Genomic DNA, 24,607 nt, shown 5'->3' on the forward strand with positions numbered 1-24,607 from the left:
CCCAACTTCACTACTTCAGACCCGGCTTGTTTAGTTGCATTCATTAGTTAAGCTATGCATAGAAACATAGAATGTGATGGCAGATAAGAACCATTCAGCCCATCTAGTCTGCACAATTTTCTAAATACTTTCATTAGTCCCTAGCCTTATCTTATAGTTAGGATAGCCTTATGCCTATCCCACGCATGCTTAAACTAAGTAAAGGGTTGCAGTGAAGGGTTAGCACATTGGCTGAGAGTGTCAGCTACCTGTTTTCAGCCAAGGGGCTTAGCCATGCAGTGCAGGTTCCCTGGATTCTGGCTCCATTGTTCAGGTAATGAAGGCAGGAGCAGACCCATACCTTCCAACATCTCAAATAGACAAACAAGGACATTGGGACACTTTATTTTTAGAGGTGTCAGTGGGGGGCGGGTGTTAGGGGTTGCCCGGGGCAAGGTTGTTATAAGACATTTTAATAAGTGACTTACTAATAACTGGAAGTTGCAGACATATTCAAAAATATACCTAAGTGCCTATATAAATGATCAATTGTGGGCAAATATGAACACATAATTGGATTCACATACACTGATTAGGCACTACCTTAAAACCAAAGACATATGGGTGGGATATATTAGGCAGTAAATGAACAGCCACTACTTGAATTTCATGTTTCGGAAGCAGGAAAAATGGGCAAGTGAAAAGATCGACTTTGACAAGGACCAAATAGTGATGACTAGATGACCGGGTCAGAGCATCTCCAAAGAGGCAGGTTTTGTGGAGTGTTTCCAGTATGCAGTAGTTAGTATCTACTAAAAGTGGTGCAAGGACAACCGGTGAATCGGCATCAAGATCATAGGCGCCCAAAGGGCAATGATGCATGTGAGGAGCGACGGCTGTTGTTTCCTCAAATTGCTGAAAAACATAATGTTGGCCATGATAGAAAGGTGTCAGAACACACAGAGCATTGCAGTTTGCTGTGTATGGGGCTGCATAGCTGCAGACCAGTCAGAGTGCCTATAGCACTATGCGAAGAAGACTTGCCAGTGGAGGCAGTGTTATGCTCTAGGCAACGTTCTGCTGGGGAACCTTGGGTCCTGACATTCATGTGTGTGTTAATGTGACATGGACCACCTAACTAGAGATTGTTGCAGACCACATACACCCCTTCATGGCACTGGTGTTCCCTGATTGCAGGGGGCTCTTTCAGCAGAATAATGCACCCTGACACACTGCAAATTGTTCAGGAATGGTTTGAGGAACATGATAAAGAGTTCAAGTGCAGCATTGGCCTCCAAATTCCAGATCTCAATTTGATTGAACATGTGTGGAATGTACTGGAACAACGAATCCCATCCATGGTGACCCCACTTTGCAACTTGCAGACCTTGCAGGACTGCTAATGTCTTGGTGCCAGATACCACAGGACATATTAAGGGGTCTTGTGGAGTCCATGTCTCAATGTGTCAGAGCTGTTTTGGAAGCATGGGGGGACAACTACATGTTATTAAGCAGTTTTGACTGGTCAGGTTAGTGGATAGATCAGTAATATATTTCACCCAGTGGTGGAACTACTGCCGGTGCAGCAGGTGCATTGCTGAGCAGGGGCCCGATCGTTAACCGCAAGACCAGGCCCCTTTCACATTGGCAACACCGGGAGCAACTCAGAGCATGTGGGAGGGAGTAAGACATATGCTAAAGGTGGACTTAACCCAACTCAGAAACCTAATCTCTGAAACTAGAGTGTTTTACATTACAGGGGTATACAGTCAAGGGCACTGCATCCAGATCACTTCAGTGACATTAAGTGGTCTGGGTGCGTGTAGCATCCCTTTAAAGGTACACAACAAACAGTTTAGCTTTGAATTTAATTTATAAGACATTAATAATAAAACACCACCATTAAATCATGTTTTGTTTTTTTACTGTAGTTTCATGGAATGCCAAATGATTAAATCTACTGTTCTGTGCCGCATTGTTGTTTTTGTTCTACATTACATTTTAATTGTATAAATTAGCACGTCCCCTAAAACTTCTCAGAATAGCCCCACCCCTGACCTCACCCAATCACACTCCTAAAATTAAAGTATTCATCTTAGTCTAAATCAAATGAAAACAGCAATGCTTGATAACATCTAAATAGACCCTCCGACCCATGCCAGTCCCCGACCTTACCTTAATCCTCCCTCTGACCTGGTGACCTCTCCTCCCACTCAGACGTCAGCTCGCAAGTGGAGCGGAATGTGCATGCACGGCAAGAGCCGCGTGCGCATTCAAACAGTCCATAGGAAAGCATTTCTCAAAGCTTTCCTATGGACGTTCTGCACACTAGATGCGATTTTCACATCCAGCGTCGCAGAAGCGCCTCTAGCGGCTGTCAGGAAGACAGCCGCTACTCTAGAGGCTGAATTAACCCTGCAATGTAAACATAGCAGTTTCAATGAAACTGCTTTGTTTACATCTGAAGGGTTAAAACATTCGGACCTGGCACCCAGACCACTTCATTGAGCTGAAGTGGTCTGGGTGACTATAGTGTCCCTTTAAGTATTACAAAGGAGAGGACTGAGAGGACTGAGAGGACTGAGGCTGCTCGTTGACTTTCCAAAACCATGACTCTTAGCTGACCCTCCATACTGGTTGACTGTTGGCCTTGTCCAATGTATCCAACTTAGCCATGCAACAACCCCAGTGCATATTTATGCAGTTGTTATTGTGAAACTGAAAGAAGAAAATGGAGACATAAATGGAAACAGTATGTATCAGAAAAAAGTAAAATGAAGAAGCTTTTTTAGCAGACCAAGATGTAAATAATTAAATGCATTCACCCTTTACAAGTTAGTGTCACTTTAAAGTCCCTTTGGAGACCTATTTTTCAGTTGACTAAATAAATGTTGCAGTTTTGTTTTGTATTTTGTATAGCACATTTATTCATATTTACGTTAATATAATTGCCATTATTACAACTTCACACTAACAGGTCAATGTCAGTATGGATTTCTCTATCACACCCTAACCAATCTCCCAAGACAAATGACTATGGAAGTTAACATATTTTCCCCAATGTTTCTGGACTTCTAGAATATAGAAGATCTGGAGGAAATGTGGAGAAAATAAATTGGTTAGAATTAAAAAAAGAAAAAAAAAAGAATTAATTTTACAAAAAAATAATTTAAATAAACTATTGATTTTTCCATACACTCATACTCTCTTTAAGAAATATATACAATTGTATAAGCTAAACAGGAATTGTGGTTTACAATTTAATACAAAACAAATATGTAACAAAATTTTCCAGCTCAAGTATTTCAGTCTAAGTATTTAAAAACCCTTATCAGGTCCACACAGCCCCTGACAAATAAACCCAAAAGTGTTAAATGGATAAAACCACCAAAACAGAAATGCTGAACTTTATTATAAATGGAGAAATGTCACTTTCCTGAAAACTACACATAAAACATTGAAGCGTTACATAGAAAATCTAGATCTTGTCTTAATCTTTTTTCAAGAGTTGCCTCTTTTAAAAGTGTAAATAAGATTTAGCATCCGGTTCAATCCAGTTCAGTCTTGGCACAGTCAGGGCACACATGAAATTGAAGAAGGAGAAAGATAAACACTGGGGGGCAATTTATCAAACTGTTCTGAAAATTGTCTTTTTCTTTTTGGTTTTCTAATCTATTTATATTTATTAAATGATTTATACAATTATTCTAAAAAAAAATGTGGCTTTCCTAAATCAGGCATTTTTTTTTTACTGAAGTATCTATTTTGGAAAATACCACCAAACTTAGAGTGGCAAATAAAATAGAAGTGAGACAGAATACTTTAGTGGTTGAAAGATTATTAAGACATTTGCATCTAAAAAAAATGGCAACAGATGGATTTAATAAAATGTACCAAAGAAAAAAAAAAGGGTTCAAAACTGTCTGAGACACTTTGATAAATCTCACCTTTTGTTTGTTTCTCTACTGGCAATTGCATTCAATGACAGAAAAGACAGAGATTATAACAATGATTGACAGAAGGATATGCTGTGTTCCAGGATAGATGCAAATAATGTTGATCTTATTCTTCATATACACATATTTGTTATATTGGAGTTAAATAACCATAACATTAAAAATCCTGAGAAGTGACAATCCCTCTTTAATGAAAGTCATAAAAATCACTTTCAGACTATTCAAATGATTATTTGGGACCTGGAAAAACATGTAATTCTTCCTATTTATTATGACATAATAGCAGACTTTAAACAAGCCCTCTATACAAATAAACAGTTTTTGATTATAGTGTTCCTAGGGTTATGATCAAATGCTTTTACTCACCGGTAATCCAGTGCCGGTCAGTCTCCACTTAGCAGCTACTTCTCCACTACTATCATCCATCCAGATAATCTCAAGTCCAATCAAATATTTCTCATAGTAGGAACCTAGTGGGCATTTGTGGCAATTGTCACGTTCAATCAATCGGATGCTTCTCAGAGAGAATCAGTGAAACCAATGCTTCTCTATGAGAAGCATTCAAAGTGTTTGGCAATGATGAAAAGGCAATGTTTACATTTTTCAATACTGCAGCAACATGGTATTTATACCAACATCATTACGGCATTAGTTTTGGTGCTTAGAATATCCCTTTAAATACAAATAATCTAACATTTAACTTTTCCATTTTCCACTTATATCCACAGCTCTTCTTGGATTCCTGTTGAACGGTCTGACAATTCTTTCTTTCTACAAAGTCCGAGAGCTCAGAACGCCCAGTAATTTGTTGATTATAAGCCTGGCAGTGGCAGACATCGCCCTATCTATTAATGCTTTCGTTGCTGCCTTTTCCAGTTTTTTGAGGTATAAAAATGCGTTTACCCGAAAAAAGAGAAGGGTCAGTCTAACAAATAGAATAACTGACCTGTAATTAATGAGACAGATATAGGTTTAACGCAAATACAGTCTAGAGAATAGATTTTGCTCTAATGTGTGTATGTATTTGCCTAGGATAGATAAGGATGTCAAAGATACAACCCCATGTGTTACAGAACTTCATTAGCATTATAATTATTCACACTAAACTACACGCTGACCACACTACACCCTCTGATAATACGGATAAATGACAGTTGCATAAATAGTTCTTATAAGAGGTATACATAAACATTCTTATATTTTGTGTAGAACAAACATGTTTATATTTATTCTAAGTACAGGCAGTTCGTTAAGCAGGTATATTCCATGTATAATGCAAGTGGATTTGGCCATCATTGCTTACATCAGTGGAGCATCATATCTATGGAACAATGTCCACAGCTGTCTTTTACAAGCTATCCATGTGTGAAGGTCTCTTGCATGGGAAAGGGACCTGTGTCATGCGCACTGCTATGTTTGCTTTTAACTTTTCTTTGGTGTCTCTCTAAGGAAACCAAGGGACAAAAAGGCCAGGAGGGAGTACTTTGCATGCACTTGGTGACTAATTATGGTATTGAGTATGTTTATGTGGTGTGGTGTGGTATTTTGTGTGAATTAGTTGGTTGCAGTTGTGTTGTGTGTCTACTGGTTGAGAGTGAGAGAGTGTATATGTGCTGTAGGGGGGATGTAGCGAGTGTGTTCATAGCGGCTGTAGTGTAGGAAGATGTAGTGAATGTGTAGGGACTGTAAAGAGTAAGCGTGTGCAAGGGCCCCGCCTCCCTTCCTATTACCTTTTGGCATGGAGGGGGGGGGGGGGACAGCTCCACCAGGTGCAGGCCAAGATCCCTGTTCTTACGCACTCTGGAACTGTTCTGTGTTGGAGCATTGCTATAAGACTCAGACTGCCCATCAGGCAAACCATGCATATGCTGAGCCGTGATGACCAGGGGAAATTAAAGGATAATGCAGTTGGCGACATGCTTCATATTTTCATAGCCGGCTCGGTGGGCAGGTCAGCAGTATATAGGAGGACTAGGGAGGCTCTCTGAACTTCCACCAAGTTCAGAGAGATCCTTTTGTGTGTTCTGTAATTCAGAGTGTTCCCGTGAGATACCACGGCAATGCTCCGACACAGAACAGTGCCAGTGCTCACAAGAAGAGGGATCTCGGTCTGCACCCAGTGGAGGTGCAGGTCTAGAGACACCAGACATCACTGGACCACCCAGCCTTTAAGTGTCCCTCTTTCCTGCCCAAAGGTAATATGAAGGGAGGTGGGTATATGAAATATTTTTCTCCATTCATAATTAAACTGCACCCCCCTCCCCTCACACACACACACACACACACACAGTACATCCTTGACACACACAGTACATCCCATATACACACTATGAATTATTATTATTATTTTATTATTTATATGGGGCCATCACATTCCGTAACGCTGTACAATGGGTGGACTAACAGACATGTAATTTTAACCAGACAATTGGACATACAGGAACAGAGAGGTGGAGGGCCCTGCTCAATGAGCTTACATTCTAGAGGGAGTGGGGTATAGTGACACAAAGGGTAAAAGTAGGAGTAAGAAGTAGGTTGTTAAAAAAGTATTCATTGAGGGCTTAGTAGGTAATTTTTGACAGTTGCAGGAGAGGAGTCATGGGGGATGGGGGATAAAAACCTGCTAACAGTTTAATTGATATGCTTTCTTGAAGAAGTGAATTTTCAATGATTTTTTGAATGTGTGGAGACTGGGTGAAAGTCTTACGGAGAAGGGATGAATCCCTTACAAACACACGGATACCCTCCATACCCACACAGTATATCGGTGACACACAAAATAAATGCCATATACACACTAAGCATGCCCTACACACATATACACACAGTCACATATACACACAGTCACTCTCTATAGTGCCTACTCTACAGCTGCTATGCACACATTCACTACATCCCCTACACCTATCCACTCTCTACAGCCAATAGACATACATACTTCAGCCCCTTGCCACGCAACACAACTGCAACCAACTTATTTACTCAAAACACCACACCACAAACAGCTCTCTTTACACATATGCAATGCCACAATTAGCCACCAAATGCATGAACAGTACTCTCTCCTGACCTTTTTGTTCTCCAGTATCCTAATCGAGACACTAGAGACAAGGCAAAAGCAAACACAGCGCTGAACATTACACAGGGTCTTTTCCCCATGCAAAGTTCTCCGCATGTGCTGCTCTAGAAGAGCATTGAACCAACATGCTCACTTTGAGGAGATAAGCATACTATTGGTGATAGAAAAGATAGATATCAGGTGTATTGAATAACAAATATATGGGACTGGCAGCTACATACATACACAAGCGTCTAAAAATGAGTGGTAGCTCAAAAAAGTAAAAAAGTATGTGCGCTCAGAAATAAAAAATATCAAAAAAAGAAACTATTGTATATACTGTGATTTAGCACTTATACAAAAAATAAATATATTTATTTAAAAATCAAAACAAAGCATTGAATCAAATAAAAAGTCACAATGTGTGCATGAATCCACTTTAGTGAAACAATGTATCAATCAATTATCTCTATATAATATGTAACACAATACAAAGTGTAATGCAGACGCTAATCTGTCAACTAACTCTGTGTAGAGAGTACAAAGTATCACATACGGTATCAGAAGCAGCTGCCAAAAAAACCACAAATAAAAAACTAATATATAAAGAATATATATAAAGGGACTAAATGCATAAATAATAATGAAAAGTACCTGCCTCGGTGTGGGCCCCCCACCGAGGTAATAGAGGAAAAAAAACCCCCAGAAAAAAGGAAAGGGTATTGAAGAGGATTCTATGCCGCCGGTATCCGATTCACTTCAAAAAGGGGGTCCGTCGAGGAACGGTGAGATGCACCGCGGTCGGGATCTTCGAAAAAGACCGCGGTGAACGCTGTAACAGACCACTCACACAGGCACCTGGTAAGTCACTTGTGATATGACTATATATAAATATACCGCGGTCGGTATCTTCTCAAAAGACCGCGGTATGATTGAAATGGAGCAGCCTTGAATATAAAGCCGTCAGTTCCCGGCTTCACTGTGTCCGGAGGTATAGAACCCTTCACTATCCTGAACAAAATTGGTAGGTAGAAGGGAAAAAAATATATATAAAAACAAAAAACTAAACACAAAGAATATATATATATAAAAAAACAAATAAATGAATAAGTGAGTAAAATAAAATAAATCAAAAATAAGGAGAAAACAGATGAAGGCAGCCGAAAAGGATCCGGTGGAACCAGCCACACATGCAGTCACGTCTACGCGTTTCGTCCCGTCCACGGGACTTTCTCAAGACTCCTATACTATTGGTGATGACACAACATGCCCACTCTCTGGCTCCACCCCCCTACCATTGGGACTCTCTGATTAGATAAAGCCCGGGCCAAATTTTCTTCCTCAGTCTGGCTCTGGTTGCCTTTGTAGCTCACAGCAACACTCTGAATCTCGGAGCTCGCAGAAAGAGTTCTTTGCACCTGGTGGAAGAACAGAGAGCTTCCTTGGTCATGCTGCTGATCTCCCCACCAGGCTATCCATTAATTGTGGTTGGTGCCGGCTCTGCATGGGCAGGCAGGGGAGACCATTTGATCTGCCTTGCCAGCCTGCCCGATTGCCAATCTTGGCCTGGTTAGGGATGTATAATTAGTTATAATCACATAACTTGGATTAGCTCATATTAATACAGATTACATTTTATTACTAGGGTGCACCAAAAGTCTCTTTCTTTTTTATAGATACTGGCCTTATGGCTCTGAAGGTTGTCAGATTCATGGATTTCAGGGATTCGTGGCTGCTCTGTCCAGTATTAGCTCATGTGCCGCGATAGCCTGGGATCGGTATCACCAATATTGTACACGTAAGTGCATTATACTGTTCTGACATGTAACATTACACAACATACTGTAACATAATCGTGCTTAGATTTTGCAGATTTTTCCACGGTCAACAAAAATAAAAAGTTGAGCATATAAAGGGATTATTTAGAGGAATTTTTAAAAGCATAAAGAGATTTTAATGTACAAAAATCTGTATTATTTCAGATACCAGATAGAGGTCCCAAGAAAGCAAAGTTCATGACACTGACACTCACTAATATGACAGGAGATGCAGGCCAGTGTGAAACTGAATCCCCATACTTGTTTGATGAGATAGGTGATTTTAAGTAGCCATATAGAATTGAGAAATGTATTTGTATGTGTGCGCTGTTCCTTAATCTATATTATGTAGGAATTTCGGTCACTAAGGCCGCACCATTCCTGCAAGATACATGTGTGCCCCCAATTCCTTTTGTCTTTCCTTCAGAGCCCTAATGGCATTATTTTTCCATAAAACACAAATGTACTCTTCAGGTTTATTCATTGTCTTTCTCTCTCACCAGTGATTTACTTTTCTTCATGATAAATAGGTTTATAAAAACTGATATGAGTCATACACAACTTTAGGTCCGCAAGAATTGATCACATTTTTTTCACATTCAAAATGAGCTGAAATCTGGAAGGACAATATTCTGCTCCTTGCGATCATATCTCTTATTCTTCTATATTCTGACTAATTTGAACACACATCTCCGTAGAATGAAGACCAGCTATGGGCAGTAAATGCATGACTTCCTGGCCTTTGTGTTAATAGTGGGCACATGTTGGTTATTTAATATTTCATTGTGTCATTGCAGGAAGCAAGTTGCACTGGAGCACAGCAATCTCAGTCATTATGTTCCTCTGGGGATTTTCAGCCTTTTGGTCTGTCATGCCATTGCTTGGTTGGGGGGAATATGATTATGAACCGTTAAGAACCTGCTGCACATTGGACTACTCAAAAGCAGACCGGTCAGTCGAATTCAGATTATCCATATGAATCACCTGTAATGAAGTTATTGTAATCAGATGTGGTTTTCCCTAAATTTAAAAAAATGTTGTATAATACCCGCTACTAATGATACTACAAGATTTATGTATTACAGCAAACACGCAAAGTGAACAGCAGAAAAAAAAATTGTATACCGGTATATATATATATATATATATATATTTTTATTTATTTTTTCTTTTTTACTTATAAAATATTTTACCAGGAAGGATACATTGAGATTTCTCTAGTTTTCAAGTATGTCCTGGGTCCACAAAACATTGCATTGATACAATAGGTACAATAAAATACAAAAACAATATTAATACACAATATACACAAAATTTAACATGGAACAGGTAGGAAATATCTTATTAACCATGACAGGTGCATTCTGTTTTGCGGTTTGTAGAGAGGAAACTCTTAAAGGATTTTAGGCTTGGGGACAATTTGAAAGTGTGCGGGAGGTCGTTCCATGATTGTGGTGCTCTGTAGGAAAAGGAGAATCGAGACGCTTTCTTTTTGTATTGAGGTAAACTAAATAAAGTTATAGAAAGAAACAAAAGAGGTCTCCCCTAGGGGAGATCTGCTGCTGGCAAACTGAAGAATAAGACAACTTATATAGAAAGCTTGAACCACTGGTCCTAGAAAGTGTGGCAAATATATAGAGGGGACGGAATTAATAAGAAACAAGAGTATGTGCCTCTCATTAACTCAACAGGTATCCTTGTAGCAAAATATGTAAAATAAAAAAGTCTTTATTGGATCCTTTAAAATCAAATGAACAAGGAGTACTGTATTAACCTCCCTCAATTCTGGCTAATTAACATGCAACAATAGTAACACTTGACTTGTTATATGTTGAAGCCCTCAGCAAGGGGGGGGGGGGAGGGGGGGGTCCCTTTAAATCTATTAGTTTGGGCAAGTGCCTGCGCAGGGTAGAGTGATGCTTTGATGCCAATACATGGATGTACAAAAATGTGCTGCACCTAAATCACTCTCGTGACATAGGTGTATATTTTCACATAAATCAGCAAAAACTCTTAAATAAGGGCTTCTGAGCAGGAGAGGTTAGCTTGAAAGAGAATTCTCTATGCTAGACCCTAATTCTCCTGTAACACCTTCAAGGGTGTTCTGTGCTGAGCCTTAACTGATGCGGTTTGCCTTCTGCTTAAACCCCCAGCTATTAGGTATAGGCTTCTATCCAGGCGAGATGGGCTAGAAAGAAAAAATCTCTGAGCTAATCCCTAATCCTCCTGTAACACCTTCAAGGGTGTTCTAAGCTGAGCCTTATCTAATGCGGTTAGCCTCTTGCCCAAACCCTCATTGCCATTTATCTAGGAAAAAACACAAAAAGTGAATTAAAAAATGGGTCTAAATACCCATAGTGAAATACAGTGTCCCTTAAGTGAGCAAGAAAATGTGAAAAAGAAAAGCGAGCTGGAGCCCGACGCGCGTTTCAGTGTGCAATGACACCTTCGTCAGGGGCTAAACTAAATAAAGTGCTGGTACTAGATCGGAGATTATGGCATTCTTCTCAGGTAGGGTGGGAGCTTCCCAGAAAAGCTCTTAAACACTTGGCTGGAAAGATGAAGGGTGCGTCTGGATTTCAGCAACAGCCAGTTTAGTTCTTTTAGCATGTCACAATGGTGGGTCATGTAATTACATTGTAGCACAAGGCGGCAGAACGAGTTATACAATGTATTAAGCTTGTTAAGGTGAGTTTACAGTGCTGTTGCATATACTTCATCCCCATAATCAATTATTGGCATCAGCATTTGCTGTACAATCTTTTCCTTTACTGTAGGGCTTAGGCAGGATTTGTTTCTGTACAGGGCACCTAATTTTGGATAAAGTTTAGATGAAAGATTTTCTATGTGGAGGTCAAAAGATAGATTGGGGTCTAACAACATACCCAAGTATTTGAAAGAGTGGACTGCGGTCAGTGTGCTATTTGATTTTGTTTTGATGCATAGATGGGAATTTTGTAATTTATGTAATTTAGGTACTGTTCCAAAGATCATTGTGACAGTTTTGTCAGTGTTTAGGAAGAGTTTGTTTTTTGTGATCCACTTTCTTACCTCTGTAAACTGGTCTTGGAGCACAGCCTCAAGCTGCGGTAGATCGGATTTGCTTGCATAGATTACTGTGTTGTCTGCGTACATGTGTACATTTGAGGTTTTACAGACATTAGGCAGATCATTTATAAATAATGTGAATAGTAGGGAGGCAATAATGGAACCTTGGGAAACACCACACGTAACGGGGAGATGGAGGGAGTCGCTGTCAGAAATGGACACCTATTGTGAGCGATCCGATACATATGTTTGAAACCAGGTTAGCGGATGATCACCAATACCTGAGTTTTTTAGTTTGTGCAGTAGAATGTTGTGGTCTACTGTGTCAAAGGCCTTTGCAAAATCAAGGAAAATAGCTCCAGTTAGGTCTCCTTGTTCCATGCCAGTTTGGATGTCATTGCAAACTTTTAAGAGGGCAGTTGTAGTTGAGTGATTCGGGCAAAAGCCTGATTGGTCGGGGATCAGATAGTTTGATTTTTGGTAATACTGACATAGTTGCATATGGATGCATTTTCCCAAGATTTTTGACAATACTGGGAGCAATGATATTGGGCGATAGTTAGAAACCAAAGTAGTGTCACCACTTTTATGGGTAGGTACTACTCTCGCAATGTTCCAAAGTTTTGGTATGTATTCAGACACCAAGGATTTGTTATTTAGAGTTGTGGCGGGCTTAGCAATTGCTGGCAATGTAGTAGTGACATACAATTGACAAATATATATAAAATATCCCCTTCAAATATCGCACTCACAATTCTTTAAACCTGCTTTAATAGCTGTCTCAGGTAAAATAGTTAAAGTGGGATATTGATATTCCCGGTAGGGCAGATGTCAGCTGCATCCTCAGTATTGAACACAGAGAAAGGCAACACCAGTTTGGATAAAATATATAACAGTTATTCCAACAAAATATAGAAACCTTATATTTAGGTATCGAGAGTGCCAGGATTCACAGTCCATACAATAAGAACAAGCACAGTGCATATAATATAAAAAATTTTCTGTCTAGTTTTCTTGGATTAGTGGAATCTTGACCAGTAGAAATCAAGATAGCAAAAACAATTGTTTTTTGTTTTTTTTTTATCTGGATACATGCGTCAAAATATAAAATGTAATTTATTGGTATAATTTTAAGGATACATCTGATATTTCTCAAAAAGACATTATACAGTCCTAATGATAACCGTTTTTATAGTGAACTTTCCATGAAACACACATAGACTTTGTCATAATTGGATTAATTGTAGACAGAATTTAGTTCGAGCCACTGTTTGTTTTGGACGAATTATGTGAATGAAAAATATGCAAGGTGGTCATTTGGTGGAGATGTGTGTATATATATATATATATATATATATATATGTGAAAAAAAACAGATACAATGAGTATCTTGTAATACCTTTTTTATTGGACTAACAGAATTTTTTTAATGACAAGCTTTCGGGAGAACCTCCCTTTCTCTAGTCTGAAGCATTTCTGAGCAAGACGACACACGGAATTCACGGAATTCACGTAAAGTTGAGTCGTGATACAGGGGTTAAAGCAACATGAGTGTAGATAAGACACAGGTTTGATAGAAAATAGAAAACATTCTTGCAGAGGGTCATGAATATCTTTTTGAAGATCAGAGTGAGTACACCCCTCACATTTTTGTAAATATTTTATTATATCTTTTCATGTGACAACACTGAAGAAATGACACTCTGCTACAATGTAAAGTAGTAAGTGTACAGCCTGTATAACCGTGTAAATTTGCTGTCCCCTCAAAATAACTAAACACAAAGCCATTAATGTCTAAACCATTGGCAACAAAAGTGTGTACACCCCTAAGTGGAAATGTCAATATTGGGCCAAAAGTGTCAATATTTTGTGTGGCCACCATTATTTTCCAGCACTGCCTTAACCCTTAATGGGCATGGAGTTCACCAAGGCTTCCCAGGTTGCCACTGGAGTCCTCTTCCACTCCTTCATGAGGACATAATATAGCTGGTGGATGTTAGAGACCTTGCGCTATCCCACCTTCCATTTGAGGATGCCCCACTGATGCTCAATAGGGTTTAGGTCTGGAGACATGCTTGGCCAGTCCATCACCTTTACCTTCAGCTTCTTTAGCAAGGCAGTGGTCATCTTGGAGGTGTGTTTGGGGTCGTCATCATGTTGGAATACTGCCCTGCGGCCCAGTCTTCGAAGGGTCACAGTACATGTTGGCATGCATGGTTCCCTCAATTAACTGTAGCTCCACAATGCTGGCAACACTCATGCAGGCCCAAACCATGACACTCCCACCACCATGCTTGACTGTAGGCAAGACACACTTGTCTTTGTACTCCTCACCTGGTTGCTGCCATACACGCTTGACACCATCTGAACCAAATACGTTTATCTTGGTCTCATCGGACCACAGTACATGGTTCCAGTAATCCATGTTATTAGTCTGCTTGTCTTCAGCAAACTGTTTGTGGGCTTTCTTGTGCATCGTCTTTAGAAGAGGCTTCCTTTTGCAGTGTATGGTCTGATCACTGACAGGCCGACACCCCACCCTTCATCCTCTGCAGCAATGCTGGCAGCACTTGTACGTCTATTTCCCAAAGACAACCTCTGTATATGGTGCTGAGCAAGTGCACTCAACTTCTTCGGTCGACCATGGCGAGGCCTGTTCTGAGTTGAACCGTTACCGTGAAAGCGCTGTATGGTCTTGCCCACCGTGCTGCAGCTCAGTTTCAGAGTCTTGGCAATGTTCTTATAGCCTATGCCATCTTAATGTAGAGCAACAATTCTTTTTTTCAGATCCTCAGAGAGTTCTTTGCCATGAGGTGCCATGTTGAACTTCCAGTGACCAGTATGAGAGAGTGTGAGATAACTCCAAATTTAACACACCTGCTCCCCATTCACACCTGAGACCTTGTAACGAGTCACATGACACCGGGGAAGGATAATGACCCAATTTGGACATTTCCACTTAGGGGTGTACTCACTTTTGATGCCAATGGTTTAGACACTAATGGCTGTGTGTTGAGTTATTTTGAGGGGATAGCAAATTTACACTGTTATACATGCTGTACACTTACTTTACATTGTAGCAGAGTCATTTCTTCAGTGTTGTCACATGAAAAGATATAATAAAATATTTACAAAAATGTGAGGAGTGTACTCACATTTGTGAGATACTGCATATATATATATAAAATCATACTTTCCAAAACCCCATATAACATGGGAGTTACTGTTGTACTCGTGAGACATCGCTGAACACAAATATGAGTGTTTAACAGCAGTAAGAAGCATAATGGTGATGATTGTGCATTGTTTGTTTGTGTGAAACAAATATGAACATTAACGTTGGCCAGGGTTTGGGACTAAGTGACTACTAAAAATTCCCCATTTTGAATACCCTGGGTTATCTACTTTTAAAAATGGTCTCATGGTCTGCCAAACGGTTTTAAAGGCAACATCCCCAACCCGCCACCTTGGCTGAGATCATCAAAATTGATGATCTCAGCCAATCCAATGCTTTCCCATAGGAAAGCATTTGGAGGCTATTTCGCATGTGCGGCAAAACACTGAGCTGGCCAATCAGCATCTCCTCCTAGAGATGTATTGACTCAATGCATTTCTATGGGGAAAGTTCAGCGCCTCCATGCAGAACTTGGTGTGGCTGAATGCCAGTGCTGCACAACCCAGGAAGCACCTCTAGTGGCCATCTTAGTGACTGCCACTGGAGGTGTCCCTAGGGAGCAATGTAAATACTTGATCACTTGAACGGTGAATAAAATCAACATTTAGTGGCTGTCCCATAACCATTAATCATCTTTGGTTTTTGCTACCTCTTGATTGGACAGGAGATCTAGCCCACACAAGTGGACAGACCTCTTGTCCATCATGGGAATTTGAGCTGCTTTTACGGCCCCATCCAATGCAAGTAAGATACCCTGAGATTCTGGCACATGTTATTGTTGTTTTATTTGATATATATTTTTAAACTTAAAGTGATACTACAGTGCCAGGAATACAACGTTGTGTATGCGGAAATAGCTAACACTGGATGTCCTAATGCAGAGCATGAGGACCTCAAGCATCAGATACCGGACCAAACGTCCGTTTCCAGGAACCCTCTAGTGGCAGTCTGGTAAACAGTACTGGAGGCAGACTTAGTGCTGCAATGTAAACATTGCAGTTTTTATGGACTAAGTAAAAGAGGGACACTGCACCCGGACCACTTTAATGTCCTTTTAATACCAGGACAAAAAAAGCAGAAACAGGAATTTGTTTTCCAATTACTTTATGGAGATCGGTCAGTGCAGACTATTATGTCCATCTTATTAGTCCGTTCCTGTGCATTTTAAGATGTGCTTTAATGTATTACTTTAACAACATTTTTCTGTACATCTTGGTGTCTTTGGGAAAATAATCAGAGCAGAAGGAAAATGAGAATTTTTACAGAGAAAGAAAAAATAAAGTGGTGTTTCTGAAAGTATGTCTTCAATTTCTTTTTTAAATTTCAACAGAAATTTCATCTCATTCCTCTTCCCGCTGGCTTTTTTTGAATACCTAATTCCACTGTTCATTATTATGACCGCTTACCAGTCGATACATCAGAAGATGAAGAAAAGTGGACAGTTTAAGGTAATCCATGCCGCCACTAATGCAAGTTTACTGGATTTCTCAATTATTGACGACGCAAAGAAATCACCGGGGGATCTCTACATAATCCTCTGTTCAATGCTTACTGAATAGAATTAATTGTTTCCACTGTGAAACTGTTAAGCATTTGATTTTATGCTGACGCAATATTTTGGACAATTATAGAACTTGTTCTGTGAGGCATTTATAATGCTTTTAATGTGGTTTTGAACATATTTGAATTCTAGATATGTCTTAGAAGTCTGCAGAATGTTGCCAGCTGGTCTGCTCAACAGCCCGCGATACAATGCACCCATGTAAAGAGACATCTGAGGATAGTAATATGGTCAAAACAAAGTTCGAGACTTTTGGTGGAAAAAATAGAAATGAGTAATAGAAAACAGTGGCACATTTTAATTGCTTAGTGCTTGAGTTATATATGCACTGCTCAAAAAAATAAAGGGAACACAAAAATAACACATCTTCGATCAGAATGAATTAAATATTCTTCTGAAATACTTTGTTCTTTACATTTTTGTTAAATGTGCTGTCAACAAACTCACACAAAAATTAAAAAAATGGAAATCAATTTTTTCAACCCATGAAGGTCTGGATTTGGAGTCACACTCAAAATTAAAGTGGAAAAACACACTACAGGCTGATTCAAATTTGATGTAATGTCCTTAAAACAAGTCAAAATGAGGCTCAGTAGTGTGTGTGGCCTCGACGTGCCTGTATGACCACCCTACAACGCCTGTGCATGCTCCTGATGAGGTGGCGGATGGTCTCCTGAGGGATCTCCTCCCAGACCTGGACTACTCTGCCAACTCCTGGACAGTCTGTGGTGCAACGTGACGTCGGTGGAAGGAGCTAGACATGATGTCCCAGATGTGCTCAATTGGATTCAGGTCTGGAGAACGGGCAGGCCAGTCCATAGCATCAATGCCTTCTTCTTGCAGGAACTGCTGACACACTCCAGCCACATGAGGTCTAGCATTGTCTTAGGAGGAACCCAGGGCCAACCGCACCAGCATATGGTCTCACAAGGGGTCTGAGGATCTCATCTCGGTACCTAATGGCAGTCAGGCTACCTCTGGCGAGCACATGGAGGGCTGTGCGGCCCCCCAAAGAAATGCCACCTCACACCATTACTGACCCACTGCCAAACCGGTCATGCTGGAGAATGTTGCAAGCAGCAGAACGTTCTCCACGGCATCTCCAGACTCTGTCACGTCTGTCACGTGCTCAGTGTGAACCTGCTTTCATCTGTGAAGAGCACAGGGCGCCAGTGGCGAATTTGCCAATCTTGGTGTTCTCTGGCAAATGGCAAAAATCCTGCACGGTGTTGGGCTGTAAGCACAATCCCCACCTGTGGACGTCGGGCCCTCATACCACCCTCATTGAGTCTGTTTCTGACCGTTTGAGCAGACACATGCACATTTGTGGCCTGCTGGAGGTCATTTTGTATGGCTCTGGCAGTGCTCCTCCTGTTCCTCCTTGCACAAAGGAGGAGGTAGCGGTCCTGCTGCTGGGTTGTTGCCCTCCTACGGCCTCCTCCATGTTTACTGATGTACTGGCCTGTCTCCTGGTAGTGCCTCCATGCTCTGGACACTACGCTGACCGACGCAGCGAACCTTCTTGCCATAGCTCGCATTGATGTGCCATCCTTGATAAGCTGCACTACTTGAGCCACTTGGGTGGGTTGTAGACTCCGTCTCATGCTACCACTAGAGTGAAAGCACCGCCAGCATTCAAAAGTGACCAAAACATCAGCCAGGAAGCATAGGAACTGAGAAGTGGTCTGTGGTCACCACCTGCAGATCCACTCCTTTATTGGGGGTGTCTTGCTAATTTCCTATAATTTCCACATGTTGTCTATCCCATTTGCACAACAGCATGTGAAATTGATTGTCACTCAGTGTTGCTTCCTAAGTGGACAGTTTGATTTCACAGAAGTGTGATTGACTTGGACTTGTGTTGTTTAAGTGTTCCCTTTATTTTTTTTGATCAGTGTATAATTAAGTCATGGAGCTTCCTCAGGAGTGGACGTTAGCATACGATAATTGTGTTAAACTTTTTTTGCTCATCCATTGTATAAATTATTTTTGTGAAATAACATTTATGTTCTCAGTGCCTTACATGTTTTTTCTTTAGTTTAACACAGGATTACCCATGAAGGCATTGGCTATCTGCTGGGGTCCATATTCTTTGCTGTGTTTTTATGCTATAATTCAAGATGCAACTATCCTCTCTCCAAAACTGCGCATGGTAAGAACGATTGGACTACAGAATACTAAAATCAATTATTGAATTGACTTAGACTGTGTAGGGCATGTATTAGATATAATAGGTATGTTTAATTAAAGCTACATACAGCCTGATTCAATTTATCTCTCACTTGTTTTGAAACTGAGCTTTAAAACAACTCAATGCGCTCTCTTTGCCTGTGTTCTGTTAGAACATTGGCTGCCTGCATCTTCCCTCACTTCCTCTGGCATATATCGGCAGAGTAAGCACCTGCCACCCAAGTGCCCAATTTGCCTTACTGCATTAGCATCATATCCTCTCAGTGCCACCACCTTCGGGCACCTGAGCATGGTGCACCCTGTGCAATATCCCAGGATTGGCCCTGGGTATATCTAAAAACAAAAGATGTAGACCTCTTGACTGCCACCTTTGCTAGCCCTCCCCTCCTAACCCAGCCTAAACTTTCGGCTTAATGAGAAGTCTTTACGAGGCAGGTTTTCTGAGCAATTTCTGTCTCTGGAGTTCAGCTCCACCGAGCTAAGTAACCAGGAAATAACAAAACCGGTTGTCTTATTGACAACAAGGGGGTGTAACAATGTTATTTTCTAAAAGTGTCAATTAAAATCTGCACTTTTTGTAAAATATTTTTTTTTTACAAAAATAGGACATACTCCACACATAAAGCACTTCAGCATACCTTCCAACATTTCAAATGGAAAAAGAGGGATACTTTAATTTAAGGGTGAGTGGGTGTGAGTGGGAGTGTGACCAGGTGAATTTCTAATAATTTATGCAACTAAAATGGAATTTAGAACAAGAACAATGTTTCATTTTAATACAGACCGATTTCTAAACACATTTACTGTTGTTTTAAGACACATAACAGTGAGTATTATTGCTGTGGATCCCTTTTATGCGCTGAGACACACCAATAATATGGAGCTTTTTGAAAACATGGACATTAGGATAGAAAAGAGGGAAAGGGGAATAGTGACCCAAAATAGAGACTGCCCCTCCTAAATAGGGACACTTGGGAGGAATAGCAGTTGGGAGTTCTTAAAACGGACTTGAAAAAGGTACATTTCTTTTAAAGCCAGTTTTATGAATGGGGATTCACTGATTGGCTCAGAGCGTAAGCTGCCCAATTCAGCAAGAGCCTTCAGTTTTAGAGAGTTTTTGAAAATGGAAGTGCAGAGAAGCAGGAAGATTTGGCACTGGAACAAAGACTTTGGGGTTAAACCATTTAACTCCTTAATGTGAGCACGTGTGAGGAAACTTCTGGTAACATAACAACTTCATTTTGAAGAGATTGCTACGGTGCCTCAACTGTCCCTTTAAATCTGCAGCTACTGTGCAGCTAAAAACATCAATTTTTATCTAAAAGCATTATTGGCAGGAGTCAGGTTCCAGTGGTCATTGTACACATAACCTGCTATGTTCCATCCCAATACATTTTCAACCTGTCATTACTGGAAGCTGTGCAGTTAGCTAAGTTGCAGGGAGTATTGCTTCCGAGTGACACCTGGGAACCCTGAATTAATTTGTAATGACTCCAGCTGTGACTCGTTCTCTGGCTTTAAAAGCTTGGCTCTCCATCTGTGACTATTTATTTTGCCTCTCAGTTTATACTTTCTGTCCCTTGTATTAAACCTATAAGACTGAAGCATCAATAATGTAATTTGAGAAATTGAATTTATTAATCACATGTTAAACATCAAATATTCACAAGGTTACATGTATACATGTTACAGTACATGCATAGTTTTAAAGAGACACTCAAACACATAAAGCACTTTAGTTTGCTTAAGAGCTTGTTCTATTTTTTTAATTTTACAAAATGTGCATTTTTAATAGAAACGTAAAAAAAAATAACAATTATTAATGTTACTTCCTGGTTGTTTAGCTTAGTGGTGCTAAACCCAAGTGTCAGAGCACTTGCCTTGCTAAGACTTTCAAAATAAAAAGCTTTGGAAGTTCGCAAGCTTTTTCCTTCTTCACCAGCCCAAACTTTATGTGGGTGTCCAATCACAAAGTCTACAGACAGGAGATCTGCAGCTTTTGAAAGCTTTTTTTAGATATATATTGACATTCTTTTTTGCATTTGTTCAGTGTAGTGTCCCTTTAAGTTTGGAGGACCCATATAGTGTGTCTGTGAACATTTAAAAAATAAACATTTCAGGGTCATATGCCTAATAGTAGTTAACCTACTAATCAGTTACTGAATTTAAAGCTAAAACTGCTTAACAAATGAGCATTACCAGGAAATGTGGGATAATGACCCAATGTTGTCTTGGCATCACTAACATCGATGAGATGAAGTACTTGCCAATTGCTGTGGCACCATGTACCACCTCAACATTTTGCATTATCCATTGGTAAATATATCCATACATAGAAGATATAGGTCTCTACCATTAGAATAGGCCAGTGTTGACTAAAAGTGCAAATGGTTAAGTACCACATTTAATGTCTAAACTCAAGTTTTGGAAAGGTAATCTTTATTAAAGGATCACAATCTCAATGAAGTGGGTTGCAGTTTTGTAGAAATGACAAATTGAAAGGTAAAGTACACCTCAAGTGTCGATCTTCCTGACTGCCGCTAGAGGCACTTCCACCTTAAGAACTGAGACAAACGCATTCTCAATTATGGAAGACATCAGCAGGCATTTCTGAGGAAGCCTGATTGGTTGGGTGAAACATGTCACCTGTTACATCACCACACCGATATAGAGGACAGAAATGCAGAAATCACTGGGGACTGCACAGCTTATTTTAAGTGCAGTTAGATAAATATTGTGGATTGCTGCACCCCCTGCATGAGACTGTCAAAGCTTTAAAACATCACTCTAGTAAATAATTAAATGTACAGTGTGTAACGGAGCTCCCTGTACCCTGGCTGCGTACCTCCGCCGACGGATGCTCCTAGTGCTTCTCAAGGACCATCAGCACCGCACCGGACACCATAGCCACCGCAGACTCTACGAACCGCCGTAGCTTGGTTGGGATCTCGCCGTCTCCTTCCCACCCTGGTACAACCTCTGGATCCAGGACCATGTGGGAAGGACCTCTCCTCCAGGAGAGTATAGCTGTATAGCTGAAGAGAGCTCTACAAAAGCCAGCAGTGATATAGCAGTTATAGCTGTTCCGTACAACACAAAACGAGGCTGCAAGTTGAGAATAAGAAGGTCTGGCTTATTGAGCACAAAGGCATTTATTTTATTTACATTCTCAGGACAGAAGCACCCCCCCTGGACCTGATGGAACACAGGGACAAAAGGAACATAGACCAATAGGAACAATAATTATTACTGTAACACTCCAACATACAGTCAGCAAGCCCTCCCCTCTGCCTGTGATATAATTAAGATAGCGAATAGAATAACTTAATTATCCACAGGCAGAAAATACACATTTTTACCCAAAGTTCAGAAACACCCCAAAACGCAAACATATCCCCATAAATTATACATTTATACATACAGTTCCATGGAAGTCTCTTTTGACCAACTGCACGCATGATTTTATGCCCAAAACAGTTCCAGAGAATTTGGCTGTGCATCCAATCTATTTCCAATAGTTCAAATACTGTTCAAATGGATGGATGACATTCACCAAATGGGCAGTGGTGCACTTATTTTGGTTCCCAAAACCATGACAGCAATCCAGATAGAAAAGCAAACGGGAGAATTGGTACACAAAAACTCCCAGAACCCTCTAGCAAAGTTGCAGCCTCATTTAGGGCTCTTATTATGTCCTTATTGAATTGTATGAATTTTTTCTAAAAAAAAGACCAAAAATTGTCGAAACACATTTTTTTTCAAAATGTTTGCACAGTTTTGACCACTGGTGTAACCTAACTTTATACCTCCTTTATCAGATTCCTAAGTAATGTTGAGTTAAATGTAGTAAACTGTGATATATTCATTGAAATGTTGTTCCCCATTTAGATTTGTTGGCCTTTACTAAGAATGAATAGCACAATTTTATGCAGAATGGGTAAATGCCAAGATAGACTGGTTAGCTAGCTATATCAGAGCTGTTCCTAACTGGGCTCCTTGACAAAAACATTTTAGAAGTTTTTATAAGTTGGGTAGTGATCTCTGGGAAACCTTACCCGCCCATCTATTTCACCCAGGACTGACTCCATTTTGCACCATGGAAGGAGATCTTGTAGCAAAGGCAATGAGAAAGCTCTGAGCTAGGTATTCTAATTATTTAGAGAACGGTGTTTTATATTTGCTTCACTTAAACCATACTGAGTCCGATGAACATGTTTATCTCTTTGCAGATGCCAGCTGTTTTAGCCAAGATTTCGCCTGCAGTGAATGCTTACATCTATGGGCTTGGAAATGAGAATTATCGGGCAGGAATATGGCAGTTCCTCACCGGACAAAAGGTTGAGAGAACAGAAACAGATAACAAATCAAATTAAAGTTCTCTCACTCTGTCTCGAAATTGCTTTCTTTTAGCACTGTGAAAATTGTAATTTTACATCATTTGTGTTTCTGTGAATGACAGGTATACGTGTTTGGATACTTGATATGCCAATAAATGCATTGTTTGACTTTTGTTTTTTCTTTGTATTCTGTTTTATTCAACACAAATATCTACTTCTATAAGATATACATTTTTTTTTAAATTATAATTTACGTTTTGGCATTAAAAGTAGAATAATAAAAATAAAGAATACTTTGACTAATAAAACATTTGTGAAAATGTCAGCAAAAGAATTATAAGACAATGACCTATACATGTATAATCAAATTTTAAAAGTAAATTTGCAAAAATAAGACTGACAACAAATGATAACTATTTAAAAATAGACAATAGAAAATGAATGCTAAACAAACGATCTCAAAATCTAGCTCCCCAGGTGTTGATGGCTTACGACTCCCAGAATGCCTTGAATGTTATAGATGGCTTGATAATCATGGAAGTTGTAGTGCAGAGATATCTGGAGGGCGGAGTTTGGGAGGGCTAAGGTATGTTGAATAGTTGTCAAATAATGGTATTAGAGTCTGTGAAATATAGATTACATTAATTATATCTTTATTAAAGGGACACTATAGTCACCAAAACAGCTTTAGCTTAATGAAGCAGTTTTGGTGTATAGATCATGCCCCTGCAGTCTAACTGCTTAATTATCTGCCTTATAGGAGTTACATCACATTGTTTATGCAGCCCTAGGAACACCCCTTGCATGCGACTTACACAGCTTTCCTAAACACTTCCTGTAAAGGGTCATCTAATATTTACGCATCCTTTATTGTAAATTCTGTTCAATTTAGAATGTATTATCTTCTGCTGTCTTAATAGCTTGCTAGAGCTTGCATGAGCCCCCTGTATGTAATTAAACTTCAATTTACAGAGTAGGAGATAAAAAATTTTAAATTAAGTTACATCTTATTGATAATGAAACCATTTTGTTTTCATGCAGCCAGAGGAGGGGTGGCTAGGTCTGCATAAACAAAATAAAAGTGGTTTAATTCCTAAGTGGCATAACATTGAGCTATGAGACTGCAGGGGCGCAATCTATACACAAATATTGTTTTAAACAAGCTAAAGTTGTTTTGGTGAGTATAGTGTCTCCTTAATGTATAGGTATACTCTGTGCCATGTTAGGTTGAGGAAGCCAGTTAAGCATTTTGTTGGTTTCAAGTCCCAGTAGACACCTACATTTTGATCAATTGATAGACTTTTTCCAATCCTAAATTTACAGTCTCACTAAATATGTGCAAATTGCCTTTGGGACAGCCATTTTAAATACTCTTAAAGCTTTTTTATGTTGATAGCTGGCCCTAACAGTGTTGGAATGAGAATCTTGGTGAGTTTAGGTAGAAAAGAAACATTATGCAAATTTTGGCCTACATACTTCTCGGATT

General features: G+C 39.8%; 1 protein-coding gene across 1 annotated transcript in view; it reads left to right on the top strand.

The window, feature by feature from the left end:
* RGR (retinal G protein coupled receptor) overlaps positions 1–23,294 on the top strand; it is a 28,680-nt gene extending 5,386 nt beyond the window's left edge. The window contains exons 2-7 of the mRNA XM_063435219.1: positions 4,664–4,820; positions 8,670–8,791; positions 9,608–9,761; positions 16,364–16,481; positions 18,633–18,746; positions 23,014–23,294. Coding sequence (XP_063291289.1) covers positions 4,664–4,820; positions 8,670–8,791; positions 9,608–9,761; positions 16,364–16,481; positions 18,633–18,746; positions 23,014–23,157 — 809 coding nt within the window. The 3' untranslated portion in view covers positions 23,158–23,294. The remainder of the gene's footprint in view (positions 1–4,663; positions 4,821–8,669; positions 8,792–9,607; positions 9,762–16,363; positions 16,482–18,632; positions 18,747–23,013) is intronic.
* The last annotated feature ends 1,313 nt before the right edge of the window (positions 23,295–24,607 follow it).

Source organism: Pelobates fuscus, chromosome 10 (assembly GCF_036172605.1).
Source record: "Pelobates fuscus isolate aPelFus1 chromosome 10, aPelFus1.pri, whole genome shotgun sequence".
Lineage (NCBI taxonomy): Eukaryota > Metazoa > Chordata > Amphibia > Anura > Pelobatidae > Pelobates > Pelobates fuscus.